Raw genomic sequence first — 18,303 nt, forward strand, 5'->3', positions numbered from 1 at the left:
CCTTTCTCCTGATCATCGATTTAGCCATCTCTGCTGGCAGCTCTGTACCTTCACCCATTGGCATGACCAAGTCTCTTCCGTGTTGGGACAAACCTCCCCTTGACCCCATGGAGCTACCCCCATAGTTGTAGCCAGGCCTCTCCTCCTGCTGTGTGTTGACTGCATCTCCCCAAAAAATGTTCAAGTGCTAACGTCTGGCACCTGTGAATGTGACCTTATTCGAAGACAGGGTCTTTGCAGATGCAATCAAGTTAAAATGAGGTCATACGGGAGTAGGGTGAGCTTTAAGCCAGTAACTGGTGTCTTTATGAGAGAAGAAAGGGATTTGCACACAGAGATACAGATGTAAGTGCATACACACACACACACACACACACACACACACACACACACACACACACACACACACACACACACACCGGGGAGAATGCTGGAGGCAGAGATTGGAGTGATATGTCTACAAGCCTAGGAATGCCAAGGTTTGCCAGCAACCACTAGGAACTAGGAGGCCTGGTACAGATTCTCATTCAGAACCTCTAGAAGGAGCCAATCCGCCAACAACTTGATTTCAGACTTCTGGCCTCCAGAACTGTGAGAGAATAAATTTCTGTGGTTTTAAGCCCCCCAGTTTGTGTCAATTTGTTACGGCAGCCACAGAAAATGAATACATTTCCGCTACAGGAAGTTTCTAGATCTCCATGGCCCCTGCTCTCCAAGGCAGACCCTCTGCTCTAGGCCCTTCCCCTCTGTCTCAGCCTCCAGTCTTGGCGCTCACTAACAAACTCCATGTTGCCTTCCTCAGGCTCTGTTTTACTGGTCAGCTTGCTGCACTGGAGGCCTGCCTCATCCCAGAAGCATTCTCTGTGCTTGCTCCACGATCCGTTCTTTCCCCAGCTCTGGCCCTTCCAAGCCAGCCTTCTGCTCACCCCTTGCCTGTCACAGTTCCCTAGGGCTCTGGCCGGGGCCCCTACATGAGCCCTCTGGGAGAGCCCAGCCACAGATACGGGACTCTGGGCTTCTACCTGATGGCTCTGAAAACGCGGTCTCCAGCTAGCTGGAAATGTCCCCTTGGGGGCTTCCGGCACCTCGGCCCCAACAGTAGCCAAGTCTCAACTCACCACCTTGCCCGGTGCCCAGCCCCTTCTTTCCACTGCATTCATAATCTCAGTGAAAGAGATCCGTCGCCCTCCAGTTATCCAAGTCAGAACCCAGGTGGCGCCCGACCCCTCCCTCACCCTGCCACACACCCATTCCCCAGCAGTGCCCGAGTCCTATGTCATTCCTGGCCTGGACCCTCCTCTGACTTGATCAGCCCCTTTCCATCCATCAAGCCCCTCCTCACCCCCCCACCCCCGCAGGACTGGCAGGGAGATCCTTCTGAAATGCCAACCAGATGCCCCTGCCTGGCTTCAAATCTTTCAAGGATTTCCTTAGCTCTCCCTCTCTCCCCCTCCCTCTGGTAACCCTTTCCTCCAGAATTCAGAAATACCTGGACCTCTTGAGTCATGTCGGTTGAAGTCTTGGTGATTTTGCATGGGCTGCACTCTCCCCTCCTTCCTCACCTAGTCAACTAACACCTACCTGTCCTTCCAAACTTGATGACCTCCCCAGCTAGCAGGGACGTCCCTGCTCCTGCTCCTTCCCAGGCTGGCTTCCCTGCCCCTCCTGGGGATTGCAGGACACCTGACTACACCTCGGCCTGCACGCCACTCTGATGGGTTTACATGTCCGTTTCTCCTGCAAGACTGTAAGACCCTATCTTATTTATCTCCGGATGCCTCGTGTCTGGCTCCGTTCCGGTTCACTGGGGGCTCAGTAAGTATTTTTTGAGTGAGAATGCAGACACGCACGAATGGAGGGGCAAGACATTGGGGGGCTCAGCTGCTAGGCAGCTCTCCTTCTTACCCCCTCACTTGAGAGCTCCTCCCAGTCCAAGCCACCCACACAACAGATCACAGAGCCTATCAACGGGAAAGCACCACAGCTGGAGTTCAGAGCCCTGGACTCCAATCCATCCCAACCAGCTGTGTGCCCTGGGACCAGCTCGCCTCTCTGAGTTTCTGCTTCCTTGTGTGTTTGTTTTGCTTTGAGGCTTCCTGCTTCCTGCTTCCTCTCTTGTAAGATGGGAAGACGGTCACCTCTCTGTAGGATCGTTGGGGGGATTTAAAGACAGCTTTTTTTTTTTTTAATGTGAATCGGGAAACTGAGGTGCAGGGACATTGTCACTTGCCAAAGGTCACACGGCGAGCAGGGACAGGCCCCTCGGTCCTGGTCTAGGATTGATTTCACTACGTGTTGTCCCTCTGGGCTCAGTCCTCGGGGACATCCAGCCGCCCCCCCCCCCCCACTACCCAGGGGAGCGTGGCAGCCAGAGCGCGTGTGGTCAGACCTGAGCAGCTGTGGATTGACGAAGGAGAGCAGGTCCTGGATCACCTTGAGGCACATGCTGATGAGGATGCTGGAACAGAAGGTGGCCAGCAGGGCCCACAGGAAGGAGGGCTGCTGGGGCCTGGGCTGGCCCCCCAGCAGCACCTCATCCTCACCGGACACTCTCTTCCCGGATGCCGCCGCAGCCTTGCGTCTGGTTCAGGGAGGAAGGAGCCGTGGGTAGAAACAGCACGTATGCCCCAGGAGCCGAGCCCCAGCTGGGGCTGGCGAGGAGCGGGGGCGGGGGGCGGCTTTCTGGGCTCTCAGGACTGGGAGAGGGATGAATTCCCACGAGAGACTCTATCTTCAGGTGCCCGGGCTGCCCTAACTGCTAGCCCAAGGGTTCTAACTCCAGCAATTCCCAGCCCTCTCCCTACCTCTGCAGGGTGGCTCCAGGGACGCTGACAGAGAAGGGAGACAGGGGCGGGGATGGAGAGTGATCTAGTCAGTGGGGAGCCGAGCAGCGAGGGGGGAAACCTGGCGTGGAGAGGAAGCGAGGGGGTGCAGCCTACAGACGGGGTCTCTATGTCTTCTCCGAGGCTCCAAGCCAGGGAAGCCGAGGCACTGAGGACCAAGCCCAGGACCCCGGCTCCTCCACCAGCCAGGCGCCAACTAGGGGCTCTGGGCTGAGCAAGCACTGAAGTCCTGGGCCCCCCGGTTATGGGTGGGAGGGGAGGGGGTTCAGTCCTGGGGTCAGAAATGGGGAGGGAAGGAGGACCCTGAGCTCCAGCTCTCGGGTTGAGCAGTTGGCCAGACAGGTTCCTTGTCCTCAGTGCAAAGCTGCCAGGGGGGAGACCCTTCAGCAAGAGGGTCATCTCCTTCAGCCCCTGCTCCAAACAGGAAGAGGCAGGATTGAGAGGAGAGACTGGCCTCAACCTTCTTCCCCTGGCCCCTTTCCTTTCTGCGGGAAGTCCCTGGGAACCACCTTTCAGGCTGGGCAGGGTAGTGCAGCGGGACGAGCCAGGGGCCCAGACACCTGGGTGTGATGGCAGCTCTGCCACCAGCCACTAGGGGACGGTGGGTGCATTGTGCAACCTTCATTCCTCCGTGTCCGCATCTGTAACCTGGAGAAAACTGAGCCTCCCCTGCAGGGCTGTTAGAGATTGACTTCATCTACACATTTAGGGCCATGCCTGGGACAGACTAAGGGCCACAAAAGTGTCAGCCACTCTCTGGAGTCAGTAGAGCTGGGGAGAGCTGGCCCCATTCCGGCCTGAGTGTTCCACCTCGGGACCCCCTGCACCTGCTCTTCTCCCCACCCCCACCCCTGTGATCACCTCAGGGCTAGCAGCCTTCCCTGCAGGAGACGTGGGGTGTGTGTAGTGGGGTGGGGAGGGGATTGGGGACCCCTGGGAGGGTCTCACCCCGCGTCCTGCTTCTGAAGCTTCTTCCAGGCCTCCAGCAGCCTGCGCACCACCTTCTGCGAACAGTCCTCCTCCTTCAGGGACCAGAGGTCCTGCTCCTCCAGGGGTCTCCGGTAGCCAAGGATGGCCATCCTGGGGCAGGCAGCAGCCCCACACAGGGGCAGAGCTTAGCAGCCTCGAGCTGGGGACCAGGGTCTCCAGAGCCTCAAGGTCTCCAGAGGAGGGTCTCCCTAAGGTGCTCTGGCCAAGGGCTGTGTGTGTCCTTTATTCCCCTAGGCAATAGGCGGGAGGTCACTGCCTCCCATGTCAAGTTCTTACCTAGGGCCCTTCTCCCCCTCCTCCCCAGGTGCCCCATTGACCCTCGGGGCCTGGTGATGAAATTCACACTGACTGGGGCCCCGGGAGAAGACAAGACCCGGTGGATGGAGTCTCAGACCCAGGTGCCTCCTCAGTGCGGTGTGGCTAATGAGCTGTCACCCAGATCACAGACACAATTATCCTGCCCAAGCCACTCGGAGGGGCAGCCAAGAAAATGACAAGCTGCTAGCTCATCCCAGACCAAAGAGTTGGGTACTCATTCCAGCTCCCCTCTAGCCCCCTGGGCCTGTTCCTGTGATGTGACAGATGCAGGGCTGGCCTACAGCCTGGGATGGGAGCCGGGCCAACCCAGCCTCTGCACTCAGCCCCCAGCCCAAACAGACAGGTGTGCCCAACCTCGCCTGCCCGCAGGGCCCTATGGGGCCAGGGTTTGGGGGAGGGGGAAAAAGCCAGGCTCAACTTCTGGCCTGCTCCCCCTTCCTCCCTACCTCCCATGTCCTCCTCCCTCAGGCCCAGGCTGGAGGAAGAGCCAACTCACTTTGTGAACCACCAGAAAGACAGGCGGGAGAGGAAGCCAGCGCTGAGTTCTGGACAGGGATTCTAGAAGATGAGAGGGTAGGACAGAAAAAATCCTCTCCAAGCAGAGCAGAGGGAGGAGGAACCCTTGTTCCTTCCTGCCCCAAGCCCCAGCTGTGCGGATGACATGGGGGTGGAAGGAACTAGAAGGGATGGGGGCTGCTGGTAAGGGCTGGGCTGAGGCGTGGGCTGTGGAACCCCCCTACCACCCAGCCTCCATGGAAAACTCACAGGGTTGACATTCTTTGGGGAGAAAAATGGTGGCTTCTCCCTGAAGCAGGACAGGATGAGAGCAAAGAGCACCAGGGCGAAGTAGATGTAGAAGGTGGTGAAGCGGAAGGAGTCTGAGATCTTGCCCTGGGGGGAGAGTGGGGAGGGACATCAGAGGCGTGGGGAGCTCTGGGCCTGCAGTTCTGCCCCGAGGGGTCCTCTGGGGCATCAGAAGTCTCTGGGGTAGGAGGCAGCAGCACCCAGGCGGCACCTGGGTCTCCCACCCAGAGGGTTCTGAGAGATGGGGAAAGGTCACAAGGGGGCCACTGTTCAGTGAGGACTTGCTAAGCACCCCACCTCCATCACCTTGTCCAACCCTCCCTATGAGGTAGGAAATCTTAGGATACCCTGTTTACAAGAGAGGAAATGAGCCTCCCAAAGGCTAAGCACCTTGCCCAGGATCACAGAGACAGTAAGCGGAGCATCCGGAGCCTGCCCTTTTGACTTTCATATTTGACTGTCTCCCCTTGACATGGAGAAATACCCCACCCCATCACCGCAGCGAAGGTCAAGACGAAGCCCAGACAATTGAGGGGGAAGGGAAGAAAGGGGAGAGCGGGATAATGGGACTTTCAGGTAGGACGCAACTCTTCATGCGTGTCTGCACCCATGTGTTCCTTACCCAGACGCTGGCCGACACCCCGTCAGACGCCGCACTCGGTGGTGGCAGCTGGGGCTGAGAACGGCCCCTTGCAGGCCCGTGAACATCCCACAGGGGCTGTGTCTGGCCCCATTTCCCCCTATTACACGGGCCCTCACTGCCAGGTTCCCAGCCTGCTTCCCAGCAGAGATGCAGCAAGTAGGGGACGACGCAGAAAGAACGGAACAGAAGGGGAGGTCCTGGGAGCAGGGGAGGGGCAGACCGGGACCCAGCAGTGACCTTGAGCCCGGAGGCCATCCTCCAGACAGCGTTGCCCCCGCGCAGGTTCCCCTCCCTCCCCTTACCTTTGCCATGGCCGAAAGGATCTTGGAGCGGAAGGGGACGATGGCACAGACCACACATAGAAACCAGAAGATGATGAGGACCCACGAGGACTGTACCCCCCGTAGCCGGTCATACTGGATTAGCAGGGTGGCCAGCAGCTGTGTAGGGAAGGCAAGGAAGGCTGGGCCAGAGCACCCACATCTGGACCTGCCTCTGTCTTCCCCACCCCCACGGCCAGATGTTTTTGCAGTCACCCCATCCGCTTCTCACTGCTACGGTGTCCAGCCCTCCCCCATCACAGTCCCACAGCCCACTGGAGACCCTCCCACATCCGCTTCCTGGGCCCCACACTGACCATGGTGATCCCCACCACCAAGGGGGTGACAAAGAAGATGGGGGCAGGGGCCCAGCCGTGGGCCAGGCCGTGGAAGGAGTAGAAGAGGTCAGCCCAGGAGACGCACCACAGCAGGACGCCCAAGGCCTACAAACAGGGCACGTATTGGAGACTCCATCTCCAAAAGCAGGGACAGTTCCCACCAGAGAAGGGCCTTTTATTCTGAAACCACCAGGCCTGCCCTGGGTCTGGCCCCGGAAGCTAGGCTGGGCACCGGCCAGAAGCTTCCCAAGGGTGGGGAGAATGTTGCCGGAGAACTCTCTTGAACTTCCACAAGCAGAGACTGTCTCATTTGACCGTAGACCCAGTTGGCAGGGTGCCACGGCCCTGAGCTGCAGGGCAGGTGTAGCTAGGAAATCCTGTCCAGCCACTGACGGTGGTTTTGGCGGTGGGGGTGGGGGGGTGAGGGGGGAGGGTATGTGAAAAGGAGAACCTTCCAGGTCAGTCCCGCCCGCAGAAGATCCCTGAGCCCCTGACCGTCTTGAGCCTGGAGAGTTGGGAGAGGACGATGTAGCCTCGGTCATGGTGCTGAAGGTAGAGCAGGTAGCAGGGCAGGGCGGCCCACAGGTAGATGCAGGGCGCCCAGGCCAGCAGAGAGTTCTGGAAGCAGAGAGTGAGGTCCGGGTTGTTGGTGTGCACAGACAGATTGGAGTCCTGGGAACAGAGAGGACAGTTCAGTGGTGTGGCAGTCGGCTGCAGAATGGAGCCCCTCCCTCCAGGAAGGTGGCGGGGCCGAGAGGTGCTCCCCGAGCTCTGGGGGTCAGAAGGAGTGAGGATGACGAACTGTCAGCGAGCAAATGAGCAGGTGCTGGTGGAGTGCACACTCGCCTACGGGGCCCTGGTCGTCCCTGTTTCCGCATTTTCCTCCCTCTCTGATGGAGGCATAATTTAAGTACAGTAAACTGCACCCGTGTAAAGTGCACGATCCGAGGGGTTTGGTGCTTGTAGGCACTGGCAAAGCCTCTGCTACAGGACAGATACAGAATATTTCCCCCAACCCACGAGGTCCCTTGTGCCCCTTTGCAGCCCGTCCCTCCCAGGCAACCACTGCTCTGCTTTCTGTCATTCCAGATTTCCACTCTTTTTTTTTAACCGGTGTTTTATTTTCTCCAGATAATCAACTGATGCATATGGTGGGAGAGCCCACTTCTCTAAGCCTCTCCCAGGGAAGGGCTAGGGAGCCTCTCTGAGCTTTCTTTGCTTCTCCTTTAAATTCAGGAAGGCCGTCTATCACCCCACCTCACCGAGCAAAAGGAGCTCAAAGGAACAAAGGGATAGAGGGCGAGCTTTGTAAATCACAAAGCCTCAGGTGACCGACCAACCATCCCCGGTCGGCACTGTCCTGGTTTGAGTGCTGAATATCGTCTCCTGTCTTGGGGAACCACTGGTCTGGACAAGACCCCCTCCCATCTTTGAACATAACTCCACCTACCAAGCCTCTCAGAAGGAGATGGGGGAATACATTCAAACACGCATTTTAGTGAGATTCTGTCTTCCACGGCCCCAAACGAACGGATCTTTTTTTTTTCTTTTAAGATTTTTATTTATTTATTTGACAGAGAGAGACACAGCGAGAGAGGGAACACAAGCAGGGGGAGTGGGAGAGGGAGAAGCAGGCTTCCCGCAGAGCAGGGAGCCCGACACGCGGCTTGATCCCAGGACCCAGGGATCACGACCTGAGCCGAAGGCAGACGCTTAACGACTGAGCCACCCAGGCGCCCCCAAACTGATCTTTTATTCCCTTCTCACAAAGCATTAGCTGTCCTTCCCAGAAAACTCAGAAAATATAAGCAAGTAACAACAACAACCGAAAAAACCACCCACAATCTCACCCACGCGGGACAACGGTTAACTCAGGAGAGTATAAAACTCCCTACTTCCTAACTGCCCGTTTAAATCATCGCCATTTTCTATTTTTGTCCACGTTATACCTTCAAAACTTAAAAGTCAAACCACAGAAAAGAAAACGGTACCCCGCCTCATCACTCCCTACCCCAAGTTCAATTTCCAAGGGTAAATATGTCCACATTTGTTAACTCTGTCCCGGCATCTGTTTCCAAAGTTTAAAGCAATTTGTTCTTACTATTTTTGTTTGATTTATTGTTTGATAATGAGGCCGCACCCGTCCTTTCCTCCCCATTTGAGTGTCTTCATCTTCCCGGGGTAGAAACACCACAGGCTTTTGTTAAACAAATATTCAGAGTTGACACTTTTTTTACTCTGTCCATGTTTTGTGTGACATCGGGCAACATGCTTAACCTCTGCCTCTCTGGGCCTTGGTTTCTTTGAGGGCAGCGTTGGGATGATACCATCTCCCTCTGGTCCCTCCCATCCTGGCCCTGCAACCGTCGTTCTAGCCCAGGCCCTCACCTCTTCCTGAGCAATTTCCTTGGGTTCTGGTCCCTTCCCTTCTGCATCCTAGGAGCCCAGAGCCCTGCCCACACAAGGAGTCTTTCCCTTCTTCCTGGCTGATTCCCCCTCTTGGCATGGGAGTACCCCAGGGCTGTTCCTCCCTCTTCTGCATCTGCCCCCCCGCCCCCCCTTCTGCCTCCCTGTCCCAGCCACCCATCCAGTCCCTCCTACACGTCAGTGACTCTCCTTACCTTCTCCGCTTTTCTCGATAGCACCTGTCACCTCTAACATGTGATATGAGTTACTGGCCTATGATGTTTTCTCTCATCCTTTCCTGCTGACATGTAATCTTTACTTCATTTATTGATGTGTCCTAAGTACTTAGAACAATGCCAAGCACATTGCAGGTGCTCAGAACAAAACGTGGTTAAATGAGTTAAATGAAATATTTGTTGAATAAATGAATGAACAAAAGGATGATCTTGTATCTTCCTCTTAAACCTTCAGTGGTGCCCTAAAGCCTAGAAGACAAAGTACAACCATGTTACTAAGGTCCTCGAGGCCCCCAGCTGGCCTTGAATCATCTGTCCATGCGAACTACTGAACTATCTAGGTGCTTCAGTTCTCCCATCTTCAGAAAATATTCACGGAGCGGTCTGCACACCCTGCCTCCCCTACCTCAGCTCCCCTTCCACTCTTTTTCTTTTTTTAAAAAAGATTTTATTCATTTATTTGAGAGATAGAGAGGTAGAGAGCACAGAGGGAGAGGGAGAGGGAGAAGCAGACTCCCCTTCTACTCTTTTTATTATTTTTTAAAGATTTTATTTATTTATTTGACAGAGAGAGACACAGCGAGAGAGGGAACACAAGCAGGGGCAGTGGGAGAGGGAGAAGCAGGCTTCCCGCTGAGCAGGGAGCCCGATGCAGGGCTCGATCCCAGGACCCTGGGATCATGACCTGAGCCGAAGGCAGACGCTTAACGACTGAGCCACCGAGATGCCCCTCCCCTTCTACTCCTGAATTCCATCTGGGTCAGCCCTCTGCCCCATGATGTCCCTGGCCATAGCCGAGAGAGGACTCTTCCTGAAAGGCAGCTTTGTGTCTCTTGCTTCATGCCCACGAACCTGCAGTGCTTCGGACTGCTCATGGAGCCAAGTCCAAGCACCCCACGGGCTTTTCTTCCCACTGCCCCTTTCCCCTGCTGCCAACTCACCTCACTCTAAATCTGCTCCGAGGGTCCCACTCCTACACCTTTGCTCAACCTGCTTTCTCTCTCTCCCACCTGTCAAAATCCCAATAACTACAGGGAAGGGGTTGGGGGGGGCGGTCAGGCTTAGGAGCCATGTCTCCCATCTGGTACGCCCTTCTTCTGAAGTCAGCCCCTAATGCAGGACCCACCTTTCTGGAGCATCGGTTTTCCACTCAATGAGGCTTTGTTGAGAGTATGCTATGAGTCAGACACGGGGCTAGGTGCACCCATGGCAGACCGGTCCCTGCCTTTGGAGAGCATGAGGTGCAGGGACATGCTGCCTGGGGGTATTATATTCAAGCCGCTGTAGGCAAAGTTCATCTCACATACATCTTGTACTCTAGAGCCCAACATTCCATAGTCCCTCGAGCAATGTGAGCTAAGGACCCATGAACTCTTGCTGAGCAGCGGGCGTGCTGGCCCAGGGCTGGGTACTGGGTCACAGAGCTGGGCCCCCCGTTGGCCTGGTCAGTCACCCCAGGGGGAAGGGAAGCAGACACATCTAATCTAGCCCTTTTCTCTTTTAAAAACACTTCTTGGGGCGCCTGGGTGGCTCAGGTGGTTCTGGGTCTGACTCTTGCTTTTGGCTCAGGTCATGATCTCAGGGTCGAGAGATCGAGCCCCGCATTCGGGCTCCGTGCGCAGCAAGGAGTCTGCTTCTCTCCCCGCCTCTCTCCCTCTCCCCCTGCCCCTCCCCAAGCTCGCATGTGCACTCTCTCTCTCTCAAATAAATAAATCTTTAAAACACTTATTCAGGGCGCCTGGGTGACTCAGATGGTTAAGCGTCTGCCTTCGGCTCAGGTCATGATCCCAGGGTCCTGGGATCGAGTCCCGCATCGGGCTCCCTGCTCCTTGGGAGCCTGCTTCTCCCTCTGCTTCTCTCTCTCTCTCTCTCTCTCTCTCCCCACCTCTGTCGCTCATGAATAAATAAATAAAATCATTAAAAAAAAAAGACTGCAACATCCTTTAAAAAAAAAATAAAAAATAAAACACTTATTCAACTTACAGAACACTCATTATAAAATTACAGAAAAGTGCACACATTTTAAATATATACTTCGATGGATTTTCACACACTGAACACACCTGTACAAGCAGCACCCAAATCAAGAAACAAGACATTGCTGGCACCTAGCTGCCCCCTCCTCGGGCCCCCTCCCAGCTGCTGCTCCCCGCAGGGGAATGCTGTCCTGGCTTCTAACACATGGACTACTTTTGCCCATTTGGGGTCTTCCGATAAAGGAAATGATACAGTTTGGATCTTTCATGGCTTGCTTCTTTGTGGGTGTCATCCTCAGGGTGGAGTGTGAGTGGGGATTCTCCCTCCTCATCTCTGCATGGTGGCCCGTTCGGACAATGGATGTATCCATTCTGTGGCCCATGGGCAGCCCCCACCCTGTTTTAAACTTAGTAAGTCCATTAAACCCATCCACTCAGTCACTATCCAGATAGCCTGCCCCATGCCCCCCCTAACTCAGGCAGTCAGGTGTCCGGACGTGGAGTGCGTTTCCCACCTCGCTGGGTCCAGCCTGAGCTTCCCTTCCTACAGGAAGCCTTTCTGGGGCACCCCTGCCTCTGACAGGACTTTCCCTTGCTTTATTCTGCATGACCTTTGCAGCCAGGTAAGTGACTGTTACCTGAGAGTGATTAAGGCACCTTATGTCCCAGCGGCCTTTTATTACCGCACTTACGTGGTCATTATCTGATCGTTGTTTCAGAACAACTTCCAGAAGCAGAGAGGGGGAACAGTCTCGGGCCTGGCTCATGAAACAGGAAGCAGGCTTCACCTGCTCTGGCGACAGGTCCAAGGACCTGGCCATGGAGAGCTGGGACAGACACCCAGGCCTCGTGACACCCAGCCTGGGTTTCTCCCTACCTCCGCCACCTGCACCTGTGAACACATCCCACCCTCTGTTCTTTTCCTTGCTGGTCCCAGCCCCTTCGGCCCCCATACCCAGCACAAGGCTGGGTACACAGGAGCTGCCCGGATATGGGCTGGGTGGGGACTGACAAGGGAGTGTGTATGTAGCCAGGATGGAGCCCGAGTTCGAGGCCCCGACAGGGAATCGCTGTATGAGTGGGCAAGTGGGTGGCATGACTTTCTGAGGCAGGTGGGGGTATGCTTCATGCCCTCAACCCCTGTGAGTGCTCCTTCTCATGGAGGTCCGCCCTGACCTTCCTAATGAAGATTGAACTCACCCCCGCCCCCACACTGTTCCTGCACCCCATCCCTCTTAGCCTGTCCCATTTCCCCCGTAGCCCTGATTCCCTTGCGGCATCCTATAGAATCGAGTGATGTATTGTGTCTATTGCTTTCCTGTCTGCTCCCCCTGGAACATGTACTCTGTGAGGACCAGGGTATTCCCCACAGCCCGGAACAGTGCTTGGCACAGAGAAGGTGACTGTCAGACGCCTTCGGTAAACACAAGAATGAGTGAGAGGACAAAGAAGGAAGGGCGCCCTCTGAAGCTCAGTTTCTGCCGCTGGGTGCCCGGGAGTACAGTATGCTCTCTCCCTGACACCAAGGCCCACAGCTCTTGGCACCCAAACAAAGTCAAGTGCGAAGGACAGGGTTGGGGGAGGTCATTCCTGGACTCCATGATGCTCCCTGCGGTCCTGCTGGGCGGGATGCACGACCCCCTCTCCAACTACTACCACTCAGCCATTCCCGTGGGGAAGACGAGCGCCGGCTGGGCTGGGCTGGGCTGGGAGCGCGGCCCCACAGCCCCTCCCTCGCTGTGACCACACAGTTTCCACGGTGACAGCAGCTTCCTTAATAATGCGATTCAACAGCTGGACGGGGCTGATAATTCTGACACCCAGAATGGACCGCACAGAGGAAGGCCCTCTGTGGGCATGGAGGCTGAAATCCCTGGGGACCCAAGCAGGGGACAGGTGGGTGGGAGGATGGCCCCAGCTAGGTCGCAGCCCTGTCAGGGACTTTCCAGCACTCCCCCAACTCCCCCCCACCCCTCCCTCTCGGGGCCCCAGGCTTGTTGACAGCCTCTGTGGTGGGAAGAGTAATTACTTCCTTAATCCTGTGCAGGAGGGAGAGGCGGGGAGGAAGGGATCAACGGACAAGTTCATTCATCTCCGCAGAAATGGAGGTGCAGAAGGGGCAAGGGCCTGCTCCGACCCCAGTTCTCGCTCACTGCCCTACTGTGGCTGCAAGAGCAAGCTTTGCAAGGGCCTCGGGGTGGGAGAGAAGCCCGCCGCGGGGCGGTGGGGGGAGGCCGTGGCCCCCCTGTGCCGGAGGATTATCACCTCATGTTCACAACAGCTGAGGCCCAAGGCTGGCTGGGGAGTGACTGCCCCGGTTCCCATGGGCTGGCCGCCGGGCTTGGACTCCGGCAGCCTGGCTTCCGAGTCCCCATCCCAGCTCTAGGGCACTTCCTCTACACCCTGTAGGGCTCTGACATGACATCCCACAGGCATCCAGATCCGCTGAACGTTAAAAAATCTCCTTTCCACTAGTGCAGCCCACCCCCCAAATCACTCCCTTGCTGCAGTTTCTTCTCACTGAGCTGAGGGGGCGGGGCTGCCATCACAGGGTCTCAGACCGACGGCGGTTCTGGGAGCCACTGGCCTGGCAAGCTGAACGCCCAGTGAGAAGGAGAGAGATCCAATCCAAGGGTTAGGCCCTTCTTAGCACCCCCCAATGCTACCTCCTGGCCCTGGCCCTGGAAACAGGAACAGCTCCAGGCGGAGCAAGGGAGAGGCCCAGCCAGCCAGCAGGGGCACCTAAGTGTCACCCCCCCCTCAGGGATCCTGCTCCACCTGTTGCCCCCGGGACAGCCCCACCAGGGAGACAAGCCCCAGGCACTCTGATCCTGTTTCCTGTATGGGTCCACTGGCAGGCCCTGCGGGGCCCTCTCTCCCTAGGGAGGCCAGCCCTGGGCTCTAAGGCCATTTCTCAGTCTGGGGGCCAGCAGACAGTGTGGCAAAGTTCCCTCCCAAATGCTACTTCTGACTCACTTCCTTCCCTAAATCTCTGGCCCTCAAGACCCAGGTCCAGGGGCTGTCAGGGACTAGCAGGGCTGGGGAGAAGGCAGCCTATGATCAGAAAGGACCGCAGATCCTCCCACAGGAGCCAGGAGCTCAGGGGCTCAAAGTGGCCCAGCCCCAGCTTTGCTGTCCCACAGCTGAGATGGAGGGAGGGGATTCTAGAGGCCCTCACCTGGCAGGGAGGACTGGGTTCTTAAGGGGAAATGCTGGTGCTCAGTAGGCTGAGGGGTACCCACCTCCCACCCACCTGCCTACCTCACAGCTTTGCAAGTCACTACCATCATTTGAGAGTCAAAGTACATTGAAATCAGAGTCCATTACTCCTGTGCTCTGGTAATCGCCTACTCGGTTGGGCAAAGACCCAAGAAGAAGCCTGAGACTCTAATACCCTAATGGGCTATTTGGAAGGCTCTAATCATGGCCAAGGCCCTGAGCCTAAGGATCAGCCTCCCAGAACCAGCATTGTGAAACTGGACGTGAAGGGGGCCCCGGAGCCTGCGTGAGCTCAGCTGGAGCCCAGAGAGGGTGAGCGATTTGCCAAAAGTCACAGAGCTAGTGAGTGACAGGATGGAACTAGATGGACCAGAGCAGGAGACACAGGATGAGGGCTTTGCCTCTCCCTTGGGTGGGAGACAGCCAAGGGAACAGTGCAGGTGCCGGTGCCTGACCAGTGGCAGACTCATAGGTCTCTACCAAGAGCTGCTGCTGGGCAAACTCCATGTCTGAAGTAGAGAGAGAGCCAGGAAATCTCAGAGAAGGAACCTGTGAATCTTCCCTTGGCCACATCTTCCCTCGTCCTAGTCGGTCACAGAATTTCAGAGTGGGACACCAACTCCTTCCTTGGCTTGAATCTTCTCTCCAGCATCCCTACAAAGGGGTCACTCACCATATGCTTGCATACCCTCAGTGTTGGGGAGCTCACTCCTTTCTGGCACTCAGTGCCATTTTTGGGCCGTTCTCATGGTCAGGACCTTCAGATTTCTGAGTCCACATCAGCTTCCCCAGCACTTCCTGGGACATCAGATCAAGACTAATTCTGTAAACAGGTCGAGACCTCCTGAGGCACTTGTACTCTGCTTTACCACTTGAGTGCGCTCTTGTTTCCACTGCTCATCACAGAAGGTAATTCTCCAGTAGGAGGCAATGGGCCAGCAAAGAAAGGGACACTACCACCTCTATTCTAGAAGCATCTTTGCTTTGACCTCATTAGCCCTGGGCCCTTTGGTTACAGTTCATTCATTTGGAATTTATTTCCTCAAAAACTCCCAAGGCACACTCGGAGATGCTGGAGATCTACCCCAACGTGGCAGACGTGAGAGAGTGATAGAGAGGGATTGTTCACCCAGTGAATTGTGTGTGTGAGCGCCCAGGCATGTGTGCACAAGTCCAGGGGCTCATGGACCTCCTGGACTCTCCTGCCTTCTGACTTAGCTGGGGCTGAGGCCGATGGATTTAGCCACAAAATCCCAGCAAAGAGCTAAAATAGGAGCCCCTGGCCCCTCTCTTCTAGGCCTTCCCAGACCGAACTCCCGCTTCGAACCTCATTTCTCTTTTGCTCCCCTCATTTCCAGGAATATCAGGACCTGTCAGTCACCCACGGAAAGTTTTGTAGTTCTCAAAATTGTTTTCCCTTCCCTACTCATGTGACCTCCTCAGCAATCTTGGGAGGTGCTTAGGAGATGGGTTATTCTCCCATTTCACAGGTAGAGTAACTGAGGCTGTGTGGGTAAGCTAAAAAAGGCTTGGAAAACAAGCGGCCCGACAGGCCTGAACCATGCCAAGTCCCTCCACCCTCACCTCTTCACTTCCGGCTCAGGGACTGCCCTGAACCACTTCCCACAAGGTGGGTCACCCGCAGGCCCCTGAGATAAAAGATTCGGGGACAAGTCTACCTGAATAAGATACAGTCCAAATGAGATGCAAACTAGCCCACCATGAATGGAGGCACTCAGCGCTCTGGGGCCTCAGGCCCTCCCTGCCTCCTCCCCACCCCACCTCCTGACTCCAACCACGCTGGGTTGGGTGCAGCCCGACACGACTTTCAGGAGCCAGAAGGTCATGTGGAAGACGGAAGGTGTTTAGACTGGGAGGAGGAAGAGGAGTGATTTCCCTGTCCTTTGAGGTATCAAAGCAGAAACCACAACAACGGGTTCATCCCTTGATCCTAAAATAGATAAACGGACTCCCATGGACCCCGAGGTCCCCAGAGGAAGTACATAAAGCTCATGAGCAGCAAGGAATCTCTGGGACAAGGGGCCTACTAGAAGGCCAAGAACACACAGTCAGACAATGGCCAAGTTGGAACCATATCTCAGGGGTCCTGCTTCCCAGTCCAGCACTCAGCCACTTACTGTTACGTGACCTTGATGAGTCCAATCCCTGCCTGGCTCTCAGCTTCCCAAGCTCTGCAGGAAGGGGCTGGGCTAGCTGCTTCAAGCCCACAAGTTCTGTGGAATCTCTTAGATTCTGCAATATCATGTAAAGGTAGAGCCAAAGGATCTCTAAGCGTGGAACAAGAAGGCGGTCAGGAGTTCCTCACCTCCACTTCCTCAAAGCCTGTCTCTGGGCAGTCCTAGGCTCTTGGGATTAGCTGTCCATCCAGGCACAGGGCGCCTTTGGCACTTGCGGCTTGGGCCTATTTGCCCCTTTGATTTGCATGTCCTCTGCCTGGCTATCTGAGACATTGTGACCTTGCTATGGCCATGCCAGCTAGGCTCCAGTGAGCTATGAAACAAGTAGACTCATGAGCCAGAGGCACAACCTCTGGACTTGGCCATCAGTCATCAGTCCAAGCTAGATGACGGATGTGGGTTTCTGTGCGAATGGGCAAGACGGTTGCACCATCTTTGATTAGTGACCCAGGGGGAAAAAGAGATCCTCAAAGATACTGTTTTATAAGTACTCCATTTTATAGGTCCCAAGTTTCAAACAGCCTGAGAACACTATGTACACACACATGCATGCATACCCACACAGAACACACCCACAGGTTACACACACTGGGCCCACAAACATCGGGCATATAGGTACAGATACTTAAAATGAGAAAAAGATTTAGATATTGAAAAATCATAGGCCCTCGGGGAGCCTGGGTGGCTTAGTCGGTTAAGCCTCTGCCTTCAGCTCAGGTCATGATTCCAGGGTCCTGGGATCGAACCCTGCATCAGTCTCCTTGCTCAGCGGGGAGCCTGCTTCTCTCTCTCCCTCTGCCTCTTCACCCCCCCACCCCGCTTGTGTTCTTTCTCTCTGTCTCTCAAATAAATAAACAAAATCTTTTTTATTTATTTATTTGACAGAGAGAGAGAGACAGCGAGAGAGGGAACACAAGCAGGGGGAGTGGGAGAGGGAGAAGCAGGCTTCCCGCAGAGCAGGGAGCCCGACACGCGGCTTGATCCCAGGACCCAGGGATCACGACCTGAGCCGAAGGCAGACGCTTAACGACTGAGCCACCCAGGCGCCCTAAATAAACAACGTCTTAAAAAAACAATCAGAGGCCCTGGATTTGAGGCCAGCCTATGCTGGGCATCTTTGCATGACCATGGACAAGCCCCTTGAATCTGAGACTGTTTTCTGAGCTCTGTTTTCTTCTAACTGGGTGACTTCGAGCAAGTCCCTTCCTCTCTCTGGGCCTCCCTTTCCCCATCCATGAAAGAAGAGGGTTGGGACACCCAGGTGGCTCAGTCGGTTAGGCATCTGCTTTCGGCTCAGGTCATCCTCCCAGGGTCCTGGGATCGAGCCCTGCATGGGCCTCCCTGCACAGCAGGGAGTCTGCTTCTCCTGCCCCTCACTCTCTTGCTCTCTCTCCCTCTCTCTCTCTCAAATAAATAAATAACATAAAAAAAAAAAAAAAAGGAGAGGGTTGGAGAGGGACTCCCTGCTTCCTAGCAGCTCTTAACACCAGAGGAAAGAAGGTGGCAGGATTGCTTTCCAAGAAGAGCAGAGCCAGCTTCCCGAACTACCTGCGTGCTTGAACGGGCAGGTACTCTGGATGCGGAAGAGAGGGAGGGGGCAGGTGTAAAAGTGGACAAGGGAGCCCTAGTCCATGTGGGAGCATCTTCTGATTCGTGCCTCGTTTTCCCAAACTCTTTCTGCGTCGGGGAGGGCAGGACAGGTCCCGGAGGACCCCAGGATCCTGGCTCAGGGCGGCTATGGCCAGACCTCCTCCCGCCGTCGCATCGCCCCGCCCCCAGGGCCCTCGCAGGAGCTCGCCGGTGTGCGCCCTCGGTCCCGGGACACCTCCTTACCCAGAACTTGGAGCCGCACAGGGCGTCCATGGGGTCGAGGCGCCGCGGCCAGGAAGGCGAGTGAGGCGGCCTGCCCAGGTGGGACCCAGCTGCGCCCCAGCCGCCTCCGCCCCCTCGAGCCCCCACCCCCCCGCGCTCCGCCCCGCCCGCCCGCCCCGCCAGGCCCCGCCTTTGTCTCT

The 18,303-nt window shown here is 56.0% G+C and overlaps 1 protein-coding gene across 8 annotated transcripts in view; it reads right to left on the reverse strand.

Annotated features, from left to right (window-relative positions):
• Positions 1-18,226, reverse strand: part of ABCC3 (ATP binding cassette subfamily C member 3) — a 43,987-nt gene extending 25,761 nt beyond the window's left edge. For 6 of the 8 annotated variants that reach the window (XM_027625254.2, XM_027625248.2, XM_027625250.2 and 3 more), the window contains exons 1-8: positions 18,125-18,226; positions 6,752-6,928; positions 6,236-6,361; positions 5,901-6,038; positions 4,917-5,042; positions 4,648-4,709; positions 3,792-3,923; positions 2,390-2,581 (exon numbers count right to left, since the gene is read on the reverse strand). In XM_027625254.2, coding sequence (XP_027481055.2) covers positions 2,390-2,581; positions 3,792-3,923; positions 4,648-4,709; positions 4,917-5,042; positions 5,901-6,038; positions 6,236-6,361; positions 6,752-6,928; positions 18,125-18,154 — 983 coding nt within the window. In that variant the 5' untranslated portion in view covers positions 18,155-18,226. The other 2 variants (XM_027625251.2, XM_027625253.2) reach the window with 2 other exon arrangements.
• Positions 18,227-18,303: the final 77 nt, after the last annotated feature.

The sequence above is a fragment of the Zalophus californianus genome, chromosome 16 (genome assembly GCF_009762305.2).
Source record: "Zalophus californianus isolate mZalCal1 chromosome 16, mZalCal1.pri.v2, whole genome shotgun sequence".
Taxonomy (NCBI): domain Eukaryota; kingdom Metazoa; phylum Chordata; class Mammalia; order Carnivora; family Otariidae; genus Zalophus; species Zalophus californianus.